The sequence below is a fragment of the Buteo buteo genome, chromosome 1 (assembly GCF_964188355.1).
Source record: "Buteo buteo chromosome 1, bButBut1.hap1.1, whole genome shotgun sequence".
Lineage (NCBI taxonomy): Eukaryota > Metazoa > Chordata > Aves > Accipitriformes > Accipitridae > Buteo > Buteo buteo.
This window is the reverse complement of record NC_134171.1, coordinates 25,471,013-25,490,350: the sequence shown is the minus strand read 5'-3', so window position 1 is coordinate 25,490,350 and position 19,338 is coordinate 25,471,013. Positions and strand designations below refer to the sequence as shown.

The window sequence follows — 19,338 nt, the reverse complement described above, 5'->3', positions numbered from 1 at the left end:
AATATAATTGTACTTGGTGTTCTAGTGAAGCTGGACTGCTGTATTTTGTGGTGGTGCTTCCTCTCTGAGAGAGATGCATCGTGTTGCTGATACACTTCAAGGTTTTCTTTCACATGCTCTCAAGACATACCTTACTTGAAGCCCAAAATACAACAAAACCTGGCTACTCTCCATAAACCAACCACCATGTCTCAGATTGCTGCTTACTTTTGTACCCCTCCCCATGCAAATGCATGATCCAAAAACAAACCACAGCTGACGGAAGGCCCCTGCGGGCTTTTAGTGGACCTCCTAACGCAACAGCACCTGACTGGCTCTGAAAGGGGTATTCCTACTGTCACGGTTTAACCCCAGCCAGCAACTGAGCACCACGCAGCCGCTCATTCACTTCCCCCCCACACCCAGTGGGATGGGGAAGAAAATCGGGAAAAGAAGTAAAACTCGTGGGTTGAGATAAGAATGGTTTAATAGAACAGAAAAGAAGAAACTAATAATGATAACACTAATAAAATGACAGCAGTAATAATAAAAGGATTGGAATGTACAAATGATGCGCAGGGCAATTGCTCACCACCCGCCAGTCGACACCCAGTTAGTCCCAGAGCGGCGATTCCCCCCACCCCCACTCCCCCCAGTTTATATACTGGGCATGACATCACACGGTATGGAATACCTCTTTGGCCAGTTTGGGTCAGCTGCCCTGGCTGTGTCCTGTGCCAACTTCTTGTGCCCCTCCAGCCTTCTTGCTGGTTGGGCTTGAGAAGCTGAAAAATCCTTGACTTTAGACTAAACACTACTTAGCAACAACTGAAAACATCAGTGTTATCAACATTCTTCTCATACTGAACCCAAAACATAACACTATACCAGGTACTAGGAAGACAATTAACTCTATCCCAGCTGAAACCAGGACAGTTCACTAATTCATTTTTTGCCAGCCCCCTTCTGTCCTTATGACACAAACAATTTCTTTTCATCTTGTACTGCTTCATGAGCTCCTCCATTCAGTACCATAAACTTTCAAGCAACAAATGTGAAATAAAGCAAGTCGACAGATATTTCAAATAGAGCATTAACATCTTCATAGTGTTATCTTCATCTTTTGTTTCAAAGTTTTCTTTTCACAAAATTTCACAAATGAAAACAGCACTTGAAGACATAACAGTAGCTGTTGGTCATACCTGCAGGATTCCTGGCTCACATTTTACAAGATGACTATTGAATAAGGAGGGAATACCCATTGTAAAGTAATAGCTAGAAACACCTGTGCTCATTCATTATCAACAGAGATTAAATCCTCTTTTTTTTGGGGGGGGTTGTAGTAGAACTGCAAGCAGCTCCCTTCACAGGGTTGAAATGGGCCTGGGGCTGAGTTGGAGGCTATGGGGTAGGAAACAGAAGGAAGCCTATTCTTAGATAGTTATAAATGGAAAAAGACAGCAATGGCATTTGAAAGCTTTCAGGACAAGGGTTTTTTTTCCTTGTTTGGTTTTTTTTTGGCTTTTTTTTGGGGGGGGGGTCGTTTGTGGTTTTGTTTGTTTTTTTTTTTTTAACTGAAAGGCAGTAACAGGATTTAAAACAGAAAATAAATTACCGAGAACATTTTGGGGAAAAAAGGTATTTATCAGATTAACTTCCATTTGTACAATGGGAGACAAGCTCTCTCCCAGTCTCCTTTGCTCTCAGGCTTCTGTGACAGTTATCAAACTTGGTACAACTGCAAAATAGGGTCTAGCAAAACAGACAGAAGTGAATATAACTTCTTTTAAAATGATATAAAGCCTGAAATTGGATATCGCTAAAAAGGACAGAACAACTCCAAACAAGAAGGGAAGAAAACTCCATTTGCGATGTGTGTCCTTGTTACAACTGAAGTTATTTCTGATATAACCTTCCCAGACAGCTGATCCCCTTCCCCACAAAAAAAAAAATAATTTTGAGGTTTTCACAGGGTGGGGGGAATAATCCTATCAATGTTTTTGATTGACATGATGTACGAAGTTAGCTCTACCTGCAGTAGAATAAAACACTATCTCTCTTACTCTCACAACACAGTAAAACTTCCTGGGGAAAGGGACAGCCCCATGGTCCTTCTCCCTAGAACTGCTGGTGGGGGCAGGGGGACAGATGACGTTTTTCACCGGAAGGATCTTACTCAAACATTAAACTTATAAAGGCCCCAAGCAAACTGGACTGCAGAAGCTGATCACCTTTTTCCAGCATTCTGCCTGACTGCTATAAAATGCTGATAAACTCATTTGCTTGTGGATGAGCCCATATTTGCTGCTTTGTCATGTAGTAGTAGATTTCAGCTGCCTCAGGTCAACTCACAGAAGAACAGGATGGGAAAGTAATGGTTAAACATCCCATGAAAACTACCCTGACTTCTGCTTAAGAAAAGCAGTTATTTAGTTCACCAGTTTTAGTCCTTTTTGGGTGTAAAACAAATGGTTTCTCATGTCTAGGGGCTTTTTGAGTTATGGTAGTTTTTTTCCTAAGGTACGCCTTCTAGCAATGGCTTCTCATCAGAAGGTCTAATGGGATTATTCCAACTTGTCAATTAACTACATACTTCTATGAAATCCACACCTGTAGTTGATATTAGTTTGTATTCATACTTTTTTTCTAAAATACGTTGTAAACCACCCAAAATAACAATGTATTTATTTCTGAAAATTAACTTCCTTTGAACATAAGGTGTTTGCCAGCTTTTGATTCCTACATGAACAGTCATCCTAGGAATACTGACACATTTTATGGTACTGACATAGGTTAATTTAAAGTTTTATAAAGTTAAAGTTTAATGCTACTGATTGTTACCAGGCATTCCTAATGTACAGTGCATTCAATATAATGGAAGGGGAGGAAGAACAATACACCTGAAGAGCCTTCAACTTCTAGCAAAACCCTTATTACATAAGAAGCCTATAAGGAAATTGTTAACAGCCTACAGAATTAGACTGTACTTTGAAACGAATGACTCGCAGAAAGCTTACTGACCTCCTGTGATTCACTATGGATTATTTACACTAAAACATTTATCATGTGATTTGAATTAAAACTATTCAGCTTTTTGTGAAGAAATTTAGCTACAATAGAATAGGTTGTGTTTTAACTCTCTTGGAAACAGTTGCTAAACTGTTATCAAGGACAGCGCAAAACTCATTGCTTTCCTTAGGATATTTTGCATTTGCTGGAAGCTATCACTGCAATGTTGTTGGGCAGAAAAGGGAAGAGCAAGCTGTTTACTCAAGATCCCCTCCATTAAGATATAGCCAGATCACACTGGGGAATTGCCAATTTTTCCTCCAAAGAGTCAAGGATCATTGTCCTAAAGTCAATCCTTCCAATTCTTGCTGATGATAGACGAATTAGACCCTGCTTCCCTGCTGTTAAGAGATAAAGCTCTCAAAATTTTACAGTAGGTGAAAAGTTCGACTTCTCTGTATTCTGTATTCTATTCTTCCTCTCAAATCTTGCAAGAAAAAAGAAAGAGCTTGGAAAAAGATGTTTTTGTAGAGTGGTTGTTCCATAAATCTTTACATCAGCTGCCTCTGAAAGTCACTGTAAGAGACCCAGTATGTCTGCACTAAGTACATAAGCGTGCTAGAAAAGTGAAGAAAGGAAAAACAGATGGGATACTAGATATCTGAAAAAGTTATTTAACAATGTATTCAGAGGACGATGATCAGTGTGGAAAACATGCTGTTCATTTACGGACTGCCTGCAAGACAGCGTTTCACTGCAAATGCCATCATGGACGGTAGGAAAGCATCAGCTGCAGAGCAGGGTTATAGACTAACTATCCTATGTCTGGCAGACCTGCAATACCATCCTACACAGCACTACTTCACTTGTCTGTGCTTTTGGTCATCTTAACCAGTTCTCATTTCTTCAATAAATGTTGGCATCTTCATTGGCTGTTCTCTCATTACTTTAACTCTTACAGGGCAACCAAGCATGCTCCTTGTGTTGACAGTCAATAGTGAATTTGCATGTCCCAACACAAAACCCAAGATGTCACTATCCTTTTCAGATAAAGCTGCACATTCAGTCCTAAATAGAGAAGAGTTGTCATAACATAGGGAACAGGCACCATCAATACAAATGGAGCTATGGGATCACTCCTGAAAGCCACCTCAGAGCCAAGCCAAGGTGCCACGCTAGAAATACCTAAGAACAAGAAGCCAGAAGAGAAGTCTTAGCTGTGCCTCCAGATTATGAAAATGCCATGATGGTTCTCCCTTCTGACAAAAATTCTCATGTTTATGTCGTGTACCAAATTCACTACAGACCTTCAATGGCAGATCTCTAGATCTGCAGCCTGTGGCAACAACTTTATTTTGGTCATCTCAGTTCAGCACTATTACCTGGCCTATGCGGGTGCTGCTTAATCGATCTCAGAAGCAGTGCTTATCTAGGAAAACCCTAGTAACTAAAGACTAACAGCTGAAATTCATCCTTCTGTTCCTTCCCCATTAGCCATACTACAGTCTTATCAACAATTCTATAAAGCTGCAGTCAGATCATTCACATGCATCATCTGGTTTATTTAACATAATAATAACATAATAACAGCAACCAGTATCCAAGTCCTACATGATGCCTGACAGGAGTTTGGAAATACTAATGATGCAATTGATGAACAACAAGACAAGAAATTCAAGGAACTTCATTAATTTAAGTCTCAGTCTCAAATTTCTTCTTATTCCTGTGTAAGAAAGCAATCCAGGAAAGAAAAGCAAAAAAAAAAAAAAAATCAAAAAAAAAAAAAAAATCACAGCATGGAAAAGACAGTGCCAGACTGCTTGAAAATGGAAGCTATTCTCAAGAATCTTGAGATATTTGCTAAAATAGTACTGACGCTCTTCCATCACTACAGTCAGAGCAAGCTAGCTGTACCAATGGGAAACAAAAAATTAGAAATCACCAAACAGACCTAGCCTCAGAGCCTTTCCAAATGAAGCGTCTGCATGATAGTACAAAATATGGAGAACTGTAATCAGTTAAAAAAACATACCAGTAAGAGTGTATATGAAGACTTTCAATAACACATTGGCCCATGATCATGAGCATTTCTGGAGCTCCTACCATTTATTTGTATTACCACTTAATAAATATCAAATTTGATCCACATCGTACTTTATTCAGCTGCAAATTATAACAATACACACACGAAAATTCAGAATCTGTTCTCTTTTCAGTGTTATGAAATTGCTATTTTAAGCCTACCCAGTCTCTTCCAACAGTAAATTTTCTGTTATTCCTTTTTGTTCTTCCACTCTCCCCCACAAGTTAAGGCTGGGTTTCTTTAGATAATGGTAAATCAGACTGACAACTACCAAACACTAAATTGCAGCTAAGCTGGACAATTCACACTGTCACACCCCTTTCCGAGTGACTGAATTCTGACCTTCGCAATATTTCTGAAGTATTCCATATTTAAACCCTTACTTGCCGAGGAAACCCAAAAGGGAGTGGCGAGTATTCAACATTTCTAAAACACAGATGTCACAGAATTACAGAATCTTCACAAGAAGCTGGAGGGGGATACAAGGATGATGCTCTATGGGAGACACTAACAGACTAGCTGAAGGAAAAAAAGATTACAAGGAAAGACTCCTTTTAAAGCCAACTTCTTCGCGTCCCACCCCCCCCGTCCCCCCCCCCAAATTATGTCAGCACTAGGGACTGCTGGTATTTCAGCCACACCTACCATACAAGTAGACTGGGCCTTTTTGTGTTGTTTTTTTAAACATATGTGAAAGCATTACTGAATCTTTAGAAATGACAGAGAAAAAATGCTGTCTGAATTATAACAACGTACAACAAATAAATCTGTATATAATTCTGCACTTCATAAGCAAAACATAGCATCAGCTCCACGAACTGTGTTCGCATATAAAAGAACATTTTTCTTAAGTCTACAAAAGTCAGCCTCTGATGACTGTATGTCAAATGGAAGTGTCAATCACTTCCACAGAACACTAAATCCTACAGGTTATATTCCAGCTGGACTTACCCAAAATCTGAAATTCCACACGTATTTTTGGTTCAGATTCTGGGTAACTACCATGAGAGTTTTAAAGACAGGCCTCTTGTACATAATCATCTAAAACTCCAAAGCACTTCTACAAATCTCCTTTTCCATGGTTTGCATTTGAGGAGACTGGAAGCTATAAAAGGTCCAAAGAAACAAAAACAGCACGAAACATTTAGTGTTAACCATCCAAATTTCCATGACAACAGCTTCAGTGAGCTCACCTCACTGGTACTATAGCAGTAGACCAACGGTCCAGTACATGTAGAGAGGCAACTGTTAAAATCTAATAAAAGTAAGGTATTGGGTTACAGAGCTCTTTGAAATAAACACACAAAACCCCCAAAATGTTTGACTGAAAAAGAAAGGGGCTGTTTAGTTTAGCTCAGCTTTGCCATTTTCAGTAGCTGGGAGCGTGCCTTTGTAACTATGCACAAGTAGTCTCTTCTCCCCAAACCTGCAATTTCACAGATTATCTGTACCTGAAAATCCTGTCTGGTTACTGCATATCAAAGGTTCCCCCTGGAAAAAACATATGTTTTTGATTACAGTGACAATGCTGTAAAGGTACAAAGAGAAGCGTCCATATGTCCAAAGACAGCAACTTGTGAGGTGGGAAGAAGCTTCCAGCTGTTTCACCCAAAATGAATTTTTGTTTTTTTAAATGTGACCATCAACATGTGTGCTTACACGCACACTGCCCTGAGAATGGAAGGCAATACATGTTTCTACTATCTCTTCACAGTGCTTCAGTTAGTGACAGACAGTACTCTAGCTCACAGAAACTCTGGACAACCTCTTCAGGCCTGAAATTCTCACAAAGCAGTAGCCAAAAAGTTAACATCCCCCCCCCCAAAAAAAAGAAATCCTCTGAGGGGCCCCCATTCCTTGCATCAGGGACAGCTACTGGAAAACTGTGCGTATGCTGTTTTTCCAGCTTCTCTATCTGGATTCTCAAGTATTATGTAGGTACAACTACTTCACTATTTTAATTTGGACCAGGAACATGTTTGAGAGTGGATTATCCCAATCCACTTCTTGTGTGATGGACTGCGTTGTGGAGCTGTCTCGAAGTGCCTGAACTGACATCCATTTAAATAGAACTAAACCTTCATTTTGTGATGCATTTCACTGCAAACAGGCATTCAGTTCACAGCACCAAACTGGGACTAGTCCAAAGTAAAACCCACTTCCCTGAACCAGGTACACAAGCTGTCCTCAGCACCAGCTGTTTCCCTTAAACAATCTGTTACTGTATGCTACTTGCTAACATAGATGCAACCTACAGGTGATTTCATCCAGGCTAATAACTGCAGCTTTCACACACCTGGCCAGCTGATCCAGGAATACTGGCCTGGCCTTTCAGGAACTTGCAGACAGGAAAGAAAAGAGGTAGCAGAAATCCAGTTGCTATGCTCTAGTCCACCTCCACACAGTAAAAGTGCCTGAACCTCTCTCTTGCTTCTCAGTCAGCAAACCCTGTTTTTCAGAAAGACTTTACTTTCAATCTCTTCTATTAAAATTTTATATTTATGCATTCATTCATCTCAGGATTTGTTATTGTAACTTGGTTAAAAAGTAAGAATAATTGAAAACAATTCAGATACAAGTCAGTACAAATAACTCAGTAATAAAACCAATACACAGTGGTTAATGACATTCCTTGCCTCAGCTTCTGCTCTCTGAGTTCCAGCTGCTCTTCCCAGCTCTACTACCTCACTTCCCCATGCAAATTACTAAGCAAGCTCCTATTTGGGCATGTCTCTTGACATATTTTGTATATCTTTACTGATACATAAAATACTAACAAAACCAACGCTGAGATTTTTTTTTTTCCTCAGTCACTGCCATCCATGAGTATTTCAGCTTGAACAGTTGAGCTGTAAAGGCTTCTAATTAAAAAAAAAAAATAAAAAATTATAGCCAAGCTGTAATTCAATTAACAGTGTTTCTGTTGAAGATTTACTTGCTAAGTCACTAGCCAGCCATACAAAACCTCAGCTCCTTCAACCTTAAGAAGTCTTTTAAACCATTTTACTTTAAAATCTTAAGTATTTACTAGCTGGCACAGTAAAAATGTTCCAACATCCTCTTAAAGCAGAGGTTTCTCAGAAATGCTGCAGCTTCTATATTCAGGATGATGGGAAATTACAAACTGGAATTATCTTACAGCTCTGAGCTGATCTCTGGAGAAAGAGGTGCTTTGCCCAACTTTTCGCTTAAAGGTTTTTCCACTTGGGGAACCCAGAGCCAAACTGCTGCTTTTGTGTTCTCAGAAACACCTCTAGTGCACAGAAAAGACTGTTTCATTATAGTGGCCTTCCAAAAAAGCAGGCTATGATGTGAAATAGTATTTTAGATCATCAAATGTAAAGCAAATAAAGTTAAACATTGGTGCCCCATAGATATAGATATGGCAAAACCCCAAACAAACCCTTAGTTGTACTGCCCATCTCTGAAGGGACCTGGAGTTTCCCTGATCCTGCAGGATTTACTAATATTTTTGCTCTTGGTTTGGCCCAAAACATGTTAACCACATGAAGACAGCTAATAGCACCAATTTCCAGAGAGCTTTTCAGCAAAGGAAAGCAAACAGTTTTTGACTGAAGCCTAAAAGTTCTGTTTTGAATTGCAGAAGGCAGGACTTGTACAAACCAGCAAGCTCAGCTACCTTGTTGGGCTTGGCTTGTTGTGAAATCTGAAGGTCGACATGAACCCAAAAGTAGATACTCATAAGAAATTCATTCAGAAAGGCATAAATGATTAAAGAGAAAAACCTTGGTAAGCTGCAATCTACATGGCCAGGAATTTCACTATGGAAAGCCCTACTTCTTACTAAGCACCCGTAATGTACCTTACAAATGCAGAGGACATTGCCCTACTACATCTGCCCACCCACATAAAAGCCGTGCGAGCCAGACTCTATTCCGGCCCTCTCCCATCAAATCAGGGACATCTAAGCAGAGTGGGTGCAATTCAGGCCTGGTGTGCAGAAAAAGAAATGGAAGGATGAAGAATAAAAGCGAAGAGCTCCAAAGTGAACGTAACTGCTGAGTAACAGAGGGGTTTAACCACAGGACTGACTTCATTTCAAATGCGGAGCGCATATTCCTCGGTCATCGCCCAGACCCCCACGGGGGAAGGTGGGAAGTGACTGGCATACAGAAAACAGCGCATTTCAACTGCTTGGCATTTTGTGATAATCTACATTTATCTGAAAGCTGTCAATTGGTAACAACATTTTTCCCCCAGTATAAACTGACCTGGAGAAACACACTGAGCAGCAACATAGTGTTCTCTGACAGGGGCATTGTGTGAACTCAGACACGAAAACCCAGCTCCGGCAGAAATCTGAACTTTCTCTTTGCTGCATTGCTGGCATCCGGCCTGGGAGACAAATGAGGGTCTGTCCCTCCAGCCCTACCCGCAGCATCAATGGCTTCAAGGAGATTCTTCCACAAGTGAAACTGTGGCATTTGAGCCTTCCCTCCCCAGTGATTCCCAATTCTTCCCCAACACTAGTTCTCTATTAACTCTCTGATTCTTGATAGTATCCAAGTATTCAAATTCATTTACAAAAAAGAGTTTTCAGGGGTAAACGCACTAGCACAAGGGTTGCACCATAACCGTTTATTCACCTCCCCAAATAATTTACCATCTTAGAAGTAAAATGGGCTTAAAAGAAAGACAGGCTTAATAAACTTCTAAGTTTATTGGGTCTTAGACAGTGTTAAAATGCCTGGTTATGAGGGCTCCTTAAGAGACCAAACCTCAGTTTGTTTGGCTAAAATGCAAGTCATTCACTGAGGGATTAAAGACACCCCAAGGTGCTCAACTTTGCTGGAAGCTGTGGGGAACAAAGGAAAGAGGCACAGTCAGTGCAGCTGGGACAAAACTTCCTCATAAGTGAGTGTGATATACCCTAAAACAGACCAGCAAAAAAGCTAGGATCACCCTTTCAAAACACTCTTAAAAAGGAAAAAAAAGGAGGGGGGGATTTCTTGGGCTTCCTGATTTTCAGTCTCTTATTCCCTCTCATTCTCTTCCAGAAGGCAAATTAATTTCATTTGTAACTTCTGACCTAAACTAAGAAGTAGATTGTTACTCCCATACATTGTCCCCCAGAGGTCTCCTAGGCACACTATTATTTAGAAAATAGTAGAAATAACAGCAAAACATCAGCAAGATCCAATTCTAACACAGCATATTAAGCTATATTGGGATTCCAAGAAAAATAAGTGGTGTTTCCAGTATTATTATAATTACTACTTCAGTAATGTCTCATGGCACAAGCCAAGTAACCAAGCCTTGCTGTGCTGAATAGCATAGAAACTTTCTTTCTTGACGCCTTGAGAGCTTCCCAAACTGAAGAAAGCTTGCAGACAATTCTGACTCAGTAGTCCTTGGAAAAAAAACCCAACCACCTACTTCTTGCTTTGCTATTGGGAATTTCAGAGCATCTATTGTGAATATGCCCTAAAATCTGATCTTCAGAGCAGAAGAAATCCAGACGATCGGCTTCTCAGTCCAAGGTCCAAGATTAGCCAAGCAAGCTGGAGAGAGCTACATTATAAACCCACCCTTTTCTGCCACTGCTGGTGGCCCATTCTTGGCGGGTCCTCGGTCTGCAGCAAGAAACCCTGCTGCTCTCAGTTCCCCTCAGAAGGGAAGTGGGAACATCCCCTTCCCACCTGCTGTCTTGCAGGTTGGAGACAGCTGACCAGGGTTGATTGATCGATCCATACCAGCAAAATCATTATAGAAGAAACCTTGATTTAAATTAGGTAAAATGCAAAGCAAGGCTCCATTAGTTATTTTCTTCAATGGCTCCTTGTTGGTTTATAATCCTTTAGACAAAATAAGCTGAAGCTAAACATGGCTTTTATATTATATACAGCACTCTTTTTCTGTAACTAGAAAGACTCACTACGTACAAATTGCTTAACTAGCTGAGAATCTGAGGACAAATTTACTCAAACTATCTATACAATTTATTACACTAAGAATGGTTTCTTACTTTCTATTTCTTCAGCAATCAATTCTTTAATTCTGGTTTCTGTCAAGCTGCTTCTGAATAGAAACTTGCATTATAAAATGAAGTCAATTGTAGACAACTAACACTAAACTTGTGGGTTTTTCTTTTACTTAAACTAAAGCTGTATTAAATATGATGGAAAACAAAAATAATATTAATCTTAACATTTATCACTATACTATTATGTCCTACTAATGAATTAACGGTGTGCAAGTACACCATAAATCAGTAAAAATCTGCATTTCTATCTTTTTTTTATTTACAGACTGAAAGCTTTGATGTTTTTTGACTCCAAAATTATTTCTTTACTTTTAGTAACAGTTATTGCAGTGAACTGAACTGAATATAGACTAAAATATCTCTGTGTATCTACAAAAGTGACTGTATTGTCTACCCACAACAGTGCAAAGTTAGTTTACACTTTCAAACTATGTTTTAAGGTGCTTAGTCACGGGTTTCCCTGAAGTCAGTTGTCTGACTTTGTAAAACCATGCAGGAAAAACAGGTATAACTATTCTTTTTTATTTAAATAATTTTAGGAGACTAAAACAAGTCAGTACTTAAGAATCCATTATCCACCAAGTTGTCATTCAAGTGGTTTAGCCAGCATCCATATGGTCAATGTGGGCAACACCAACCCACATAAGACTCAAGCAGGGCTTTATCGTCCAGCCCAGAAGGGGCCCCATGACCTGGCCTGGCAGCACTGCAAAACTCATCCCCAAGGAGCCTGTGTATAGGTAGGAGATAAGCTGGGTAAAACAGCACACAAAAATCTGTAATGAAGACATATTAAAAGGTAATGTTTGCACAAACACTAGGGACCAATTTTATAGCATATGGGAGTAAATTACTTCACTTGTAAGTACCTGCAGGTCTGGGGACTTGTACAGTGACACTAAGCACTCATGTTACTGGATAGGGGGTTTACCCAATCTTAAGTAATAGATGCAGGGGGAAAGCTTTGTTTTGAGGGGGGCAGTTTCCTCTGCTCCACATCCTGCAGTCATTCCCCGCTCTGGAACAGGCTGGAAAGGCTTGCACTTGTGTTGAAAGCCTACAGCAGTAGTTCCTACATTTTTACTGATCAGATTTTGGCAGGCAGGAAAGCTTTCTCTGTTAACAAGCCTCATTTTATATTTCTAAATACACTGCTTTGCTTTCCCTCCCAAATTAGCGCTGATGATTAACGGTCATTAAAAGAATAAAACTAAACACTTGCGATGAACCAGCGTCACAATAATTAGTTCTGAAAGCCAAGAAAGCACTCCTGAAAGCAGAGTTAGAAGTGTGTTTCTGCAAAAGCTTCTGTTACTCTCTCTAAAAACATGGCCAACTCTGTGCACTACAGGTTCTGCCTTGCACCTCTTCCAAGACTAACTTCTCTCTGACTAGCTGCTTTGTCCAGCTGACAAGTGAACAATGAGGGGGGGAAACAGGCCACCCCTTGGTGGCATCCCTAAAGTATTTACTCAACAGCATCACTCAATTTTGACAGCAGCCACCTGTATGAGACTGACTGGCATGTTTCTAAGAGTTGGCATGGAAATCAGCCAGTATCATTCCTTCGGATAATATGGCACACCAGGCCTTACATCACCCTCAAGACAGAGGCACAGTGATGATAGGAAAGGGAACTACTTCAACAAGCACTCCACCTGGTAGCTCTTTAAACAGAGAAAAAAACCCAAGTGAAAACAGGAAAGGATATTTTTCAGGGCATGGCTAAAATTAAACCAGCCCCTTTTAAGACAGAATAGGGCAAATCCCTCCGAGAATCCGAACGAAGGCAACACAGTCACACACCAAGCACTTCCCTCTTATTATCTTCCCAGGGTGGGTATTTCACCTGTTACATACTCAGGGAGAGGGATGTATAATAGTGATTAAGCAACTCACCATTTACACCTGGCAAAACAGAAAGAAGAACCAGGTTTTATGTGGTCTGCTTAGTGGATTAGGCTGCCTGCTAAACTTCAAGACAAAAATTTTTTCCCCCAGCTAACTCCTCCAAGTAACCCCCAATTCTTGCCTGTCAAACAGCTGTTTCACCCACTTGTCCTCTTCTACGCTTTCTACCATTCGTAATAACAGAATGCCCTTTAAAGCTCATTTTAAAATCAGAATGACTGTTACTTTGGAAAAAAAACAACAAACTTTTTTGAAACACCAGCTCAAAAATACATTCTAGATTTCTTTAACCATCTCCACTGCTCTGCATCCATACGTAGTTTCACAGTTACAGTGGAAAATCCTACTGAAGCCCTAGACACACAGATGTAGAAGCTAGCACGACACATGCATTGTCACACTTAAACAAGTAAGTGTCCCGTTAAAAGCTAACTTATTGTTCTTCATAAATTCAGAGTATGAGAAAAAAAAAAAAAGGAAAAAAGTCCAAAACAAACAGTGGGAGTGCTGTTACACATTCTCCAGAGCACACAAGAAGCGTTAGACTTGAGCAGGCAGTAAGACCACACCTTCCGTGCAGTTTTAATTACAGCTCTCCCCTTCTACGGCTCCGCAGCAAGGTAGAACAGCCGTCCAGAACCGCAGCTTCGTTTTTAACCCCTCAACCCCAGCCACGAGCTTGCCCTTGCTGTTCACTTTGAGCGCTTCTCCTCTTCCCTGGCTGAACAATACAGCAGGGCTCTGCTCCCTCCCCGGAGGCGGCTGCCTTGCCTCGGAATTAGACGCGAGCATCGGCCAACTCCGACGCTAGGCTTTATCTCCCGAGAACGGAGGGCGCGGCGCGGCGCCTACCTTAGCCACCCAGCTGAACAATGGTGACATCCTACGAGCTCCGGCGCGGCGGCCGGCGGCGATCCCCGGCTCCGGCCGCTCCTCTCCGCCTCTCCCCGCTGCCTCCCGGCTGCCGCCCGCCGCTCCCGCCGCCTCATGCGCCGGGAGGGGAGCCAGCCCGCCCGGCCTCCGAGAGCTTCCCCGCCGCCGACCTCCGGGCGCCGGGCACCAGCCGGCGGGACCGTGAGCTCTCCGCGCCGGGGAGGCTCCCCGCGGCGGCGCCGGCTGCTGCTGCGGGGCGGGCAGGGAAAGGAAGGGCCGGGGCCGGCGCCGGGGCCGGGACCGCGTCCCGCCTCCGCCGCGCTCCGCCTCCGCCGGGGCGCCCCGCGCCGGGCTGCGGCCCCCCGGCCCCGGGAAGGCGGGAAGGGAGCGGGCTCGCCCTCCGGCAGCACGCCCGAAAACGCAGACAACCGCCCGCTACCTCATCGCGTTGCCCTTTTGCGTAATTCAGCGCAAAAGGCAGGATTCGCAACTGTTAAAAAGAAAAAGAAAAAAAAAAAAATCCCACGCGGTCCGGGTAACTTTCTGGGAATATGCCGGCACCGACGTCATGCTTAACTCTAAATGATCGAGCAGAAAATCATCTGCTTGAAACCGCTGGCAGATGTTACGCTTCCAGTCGGGCTCGCCATTCATGTGTAGCTAATGGCCTTTGACATCACGCACTCGTTGCTCTACTTTCAGAAATAAGCTGTTGAAGAAGAGAAAAAACAGTACGGCACAAGACAGTAGTATGCACGTTTTTGGCAGGTCAAGGGATGTTACCTGCCACCCGGACAGGAAAGGCATTCATTCCTGTTGTTGCTCCAGCTGGACTGCCTGTGAATGCACACCCCTGCTCAGCGTGGCTGTAGGGCTGCCTGAAAACAACTCATTTTCCCCAGTTTGGAGGAAGGGCACAGAACTAGGGGGAAAAAAAAAAAAAAGGCTTGGATTTCACAGGAAATAATCCATTGGGCCCAAAACAAAAAGCCTTTTATTTTCCATCACCTCACAGAAACAAAGTGAAGAACTAGATTTGCAAAATTATAACAGGAAAGCATAGGGGTCCGTTCTGCACTTCTTCCCAATAAAATCCAACTGCTCAAAGTTAGATGTTGAAGTGCCAAATTCAGCTCTTGCACTGCCCAAAGACACTGTCACCGAGACAGTCACCCCACTAGGAGAGTGTCCTGCATGTACTTGCACTTGCACGCTCAGGGCCAATGGAATAATCTCCAGGTTGAGATGACACTGTCCCACTCGTCTAAGCTATTAAACAACCACATGAGCAAGAGTGACACACACGCACACGAGCTGGGGAGAAGCAGAGCCAATCTCACAGCTCACTGAGGCAAAAGACAGACAGTTTTGGCCCCTGCCCCAGACTGTATGATCCTGCAGCCCTGGGTTTCGTTCATACAAAGCAAACGAGGCAGCCGCCGAGAGCGCTGTATCACCTCCTAATGCTGCACTGGTGAGTGCCGTAGCGCTAGCTGTGTGTCTGCAATGGGCCATGGTGGGCTCAGGGAGCAACACAAAAGCAGTTCTTCTCTGGTTGTACCTGTGGCATCCGCAGTACCTAAGCATGACACTTCCATCCACTTCCTCCTGAGGAACAGAGAATCACAAAACAACAAACCAGAATGCTGATGCAGAACAGTAACACCTACCCAGAAAAGGTAGCATGCAAGGGATTGCGCCAGTGAAGTGGGATGTCTCTGTCATGGCCAACGCATCACCTGATAGTCCGAGAATGGAGGTTATCTGACTGCAGTGGATAAGTGAGCTGGTGCATGGCAGTGCACACCCAGCCCTGGCCTAGTCCGGCCGCACTGTGGCCCAGCTGAGCCGGTGGTGCTGGGACTGAGGAAATCTGCTGCCACTCAATGTTAGCACTGTCTAGCTAAATGCTAGTTTACCCATTTGTAAAATTAAGTCTTGATGAGTTTCGTTAGCTTGCTCAAAGCCACACACCTACTCAGGGGAAGAAATTTGATGTGGGAATTTGAAATCCTTTTCCTGAGCAACATTTGCCAGGGAGCCACATAATGCTAACCAATATAATTTAATAAACCTGCATGCAACTTAGTTACGGCAACCTTCTCATGGTTGGAGAGCCCAAAGCCTGCCTGGACCTGGTTTTTCATCAACTTACAACCTATGCTACAGTTTCTGGAATTACAATCATAACAAATACATTTCATAATTTCATAAAAGGAGAACAGTGATCCATTTTTTAATAGTTCAACAGGTTAAAGTAGAGGTGATTCATAAGGATGGCCAACACCTCATTCTGTCATTACAATAGTAGCCATGGACAGTTTGATTGCACGGATGTTCTTAGCTGTAAGCCCAATAAATGACTAAATATGACTAACACTCAACTCTGGTAGTGGTCTCTGAAGGTTTACTGGCATGAGAGCGGGAGAAATTTTCACTGCTGCTACTGTTCATGATGTATAGAGCACATACATGAATAAATGACATCTGTTCTCAAGGCTTTAAACTAGGCACCTTACAAGAACACTAGAAGTATTACCATTTGATGTATAGAACTGGGTTTGCTTTTATCTCATAGAGCAACTGAGGGCAAGAGCAAGGCAGAATGTTCCTCATTATGTGCTGCTTATAGCTGTACAGTATATCCACTATTTGGTGGTAGCATTAGAGTTGCATTTCTCTAACACTGAGTGTGAACAATATTATTTCTAAATAATTATTCTTCTCCTTTCTCTGAGGAGATCCTGCCTGCTTGGAAGTTTTTCTAGCTCCCCCTTCCTGACTGGCACCCTTCCGCAGTTTTAAACTAACAATACATACATCTCCTCTGAGTCCACATTAAACACTGATGTCAGTCAGGAGATCTGGCTTCTCGCCCTGACTGCAACTGGCTCAAAAAGCCATCCCCAGTGTGTCACTTCACACTACTTAGCTTCTAAACCTATTGCATGCAATTGTTATAGTGATGTTTCTATGATTTTAAATGCACTCTGAAACCTTCTACATGCTCCTATAGGACTGGGAGGAAGAGTGGTCTTGTGGTGAAGACACTGAATTAGGAGCTAGAGTAACAGTGAATGAATTCCAGCTTCTGCTGTTAACATGACTTTCAGGCATGCTACATCACCGCTCTCTCTGCTTTGGTTCATCTGTTAAATGGAGATGATATCTGCCAGCCTTGAAGGAAGGAGGAGCGTGCACTCTTTGGCATTTGGGAAACAGCTGGCAGCTAGGCTTAAGTGTTCAGATAGAAAAACATTTGGTAATGCATTAAATTCTTCAGTGTAAATGAAAAGGTCACTGTGTTACTCACCTTCCAAAAGAGATAGATTTAGTAATGTAGTAGGAACAATAACTGCATTCATTTTTCAGGATGTTCAACTTTCTAAAAACAGAACCTCTGTATTTTTCTATTTTAAGTTTGGCTTGTGGAAATAACTGTCTCTCCAAAAGTACTATATATCCGTTTTGGGTAAATGGAAAAATTCAGGGCCAGGGAATAACATCTGTATTGCATAAACAGTAAGTAGCACTTGACACTGTCTTATCTAAATGTATGATCTTTTAAAACAGAAAAGAAAATCCTCATTCCTATGAACCGTTCCATGTTATCATGGAAAATATTAGCAAGATATTTGTGGCTGTTTTTAAAATAGTAGCAATTAAAATACTTCAAAGCCACAACTTAAAGCCTACATCATCAGAAAGATGATCTTTCAGTTTTACAGATGTCCTTCATAAATTTACACATACGTAAGTACCCCCATTATTTCTCCTCCAACAAAGCTCTCTCCATTAAAAGAAACCATTTGGAGATAAGGAAAGAGATGTGAGATATAAAGAAATATTAAGAAGAAAGGAGGCTGCAGTCAACCTTTTAACTCAAAAGAGGAATATTTTCTGACTTATCCTCTGATTTTAGCTTTCTTTAGGTTTAATGGCTGTAAATATTTTTGAGAGTCTTCACAGTACATCACCGCTGAATGACGTCTCACAAGAAGTTGCATTAAGGGTGCAGTCACAACTGTATTACCTGAGAACTGGCCCCTCCTGTTGTTTTAGTGTTAACTGTCATGGTGGTTTTACAGCAGACCCCATTCCCTTTTGAAGCTTTTTCCTCTGAAGTGTACTTAAACATGTTTTGGCAGCTATTCTTCTCATGAATTATCTATCCCCCCTGCCCACACTCACTGTTAAAAGTTTCATTTCTCTCTTCTTTCCCCATACACAAGAAGGTCTTTGTAAATTCAGTTGAAAAAAATGCAATAAAAGAATATGCCTGCCAGTAATTACCAGTACCCATTATTTAGTCTTTGTTGAAAAATACCCACAATTTTTATCCTTTATTGCTTACTTTTCACCGTTCATTAGGATTTCCTTGAGCCTTGTCTCATCCCTTCCCATTCCAAACAGTAGGCTAAATGGTTTCTACTTTGTCAGAGGAAAAGGACAGAAAGAAAGTAACTACTGTGAGAGTACTGTTTGTCATGTGAATTCAAAATGTAATAGTGTTTTGGATCTTAGATACAGCTGTATTAAAAGATACCAAAATAAAGGTGTCTATTTAAGGAAACCCCAGACTTTTATGGCACCTCTATTATGATGCAAGATGCAAAATGATTCATCTGGATGCACTGAAGGAAAAGAGTAATGAATCCTCTGGATTTCATCCTATCCAAAGACTCAGTCAAGCCTGACTAGCTGGCTTCTGAAAAGATACTGTGGTTAAGAAAAGAGTGAGCTTTGTTACTTCTTTTACCTAAACTAGAAGCAAACTCATTTTTTCTTATGTCCTGGTTTCAGCTATCAGGGATAGAGTTAATTGTCTTCCTAGTAGCTGGTACAGTGCTATGTTTTGAGTTCAGTATCAGAAGAATGTTGATAACACTGATGTTTTCAGTTGTTGCTAAGTAGTGTTTAGTCTAAAGTCAAGGATTTTTCAGCTTCTCAGGCCCAACCAGCAAGAAGGCTGGAGGGGCACAAGAAGTTGGCACAGGACACAGCCAGGACAGCTGACCCAAACTGGCCAAAGAGGTATTCCATACCGTGTGATGTCATGCCCAGTATATAAACTGGGGGGAGTGGGGGTGGGGGGAATCGCTGCTCTGGGACTAACTGGGTGTCAGCTGGCGAGTGGTGAGCAATTGCACTGTGCATCATTTGTACATTCCAATCCTTTTATTATTACTGCTGTCATTTTATTAGTGTTATCATTATTAGTTTCTTCTTTTCTGTTCTATTAAACTGTTCTTATCTCAACTCACGAGTTTTACTTCTTTTCCCGATTTTCTCCCCCATCCCACTGGGTGTGGGGGGGAAGTGAGTGAGCAGCTGCGTGGTGCTTAGTTGCTAGCTGGGGTTAAACCACGACATCTTAATACAAAATAAAATAAAAGATTAATCTACCTTACTAAACAAGATCTGCATCAGCCCCCTGATGAGAGACAACAGCAAGACCTGACAGCTAACCACTGACTGG

The 19,338-nt window shown here is 41.9% G+C and overlaps 1 protein-coding gene across 8 annotated transcripts in view; it reads right to left on the bottom strand.

Annotated features, from left to right (window-relative positions):
- Positions 1 to 19,338, bottom strand: part of TBC1D1 (TBC1 domain family member 1) — a 120,493-nt gene that overhangs the window by 75,275 nt on the left and 25,880 nt on the right. Inside the window, exon 1 of one of the 8 annotated variants that reach the window (XM_075024361.1) lies at positions 14,643 to 14,681. The exons of 6 other annotated variants lie outside the window; for them this stretch is intronic. In XM_075024361.1, the coding sequence (XP_074880462.1) occupies positions 14,643 to 14,666 (24 nt within the window). In that variant the 5' untranslated portion in view covers positions 14,667 to 14,681. Of the gene's footprint in view, positions 1 to 13,838; positions 13,987 to 14,642; positions 14,682 to 19,338 lie in introns of those variants that run through there. One more of the 8 variants, XM_075024355.1, reaches the window with a different exon arrangement.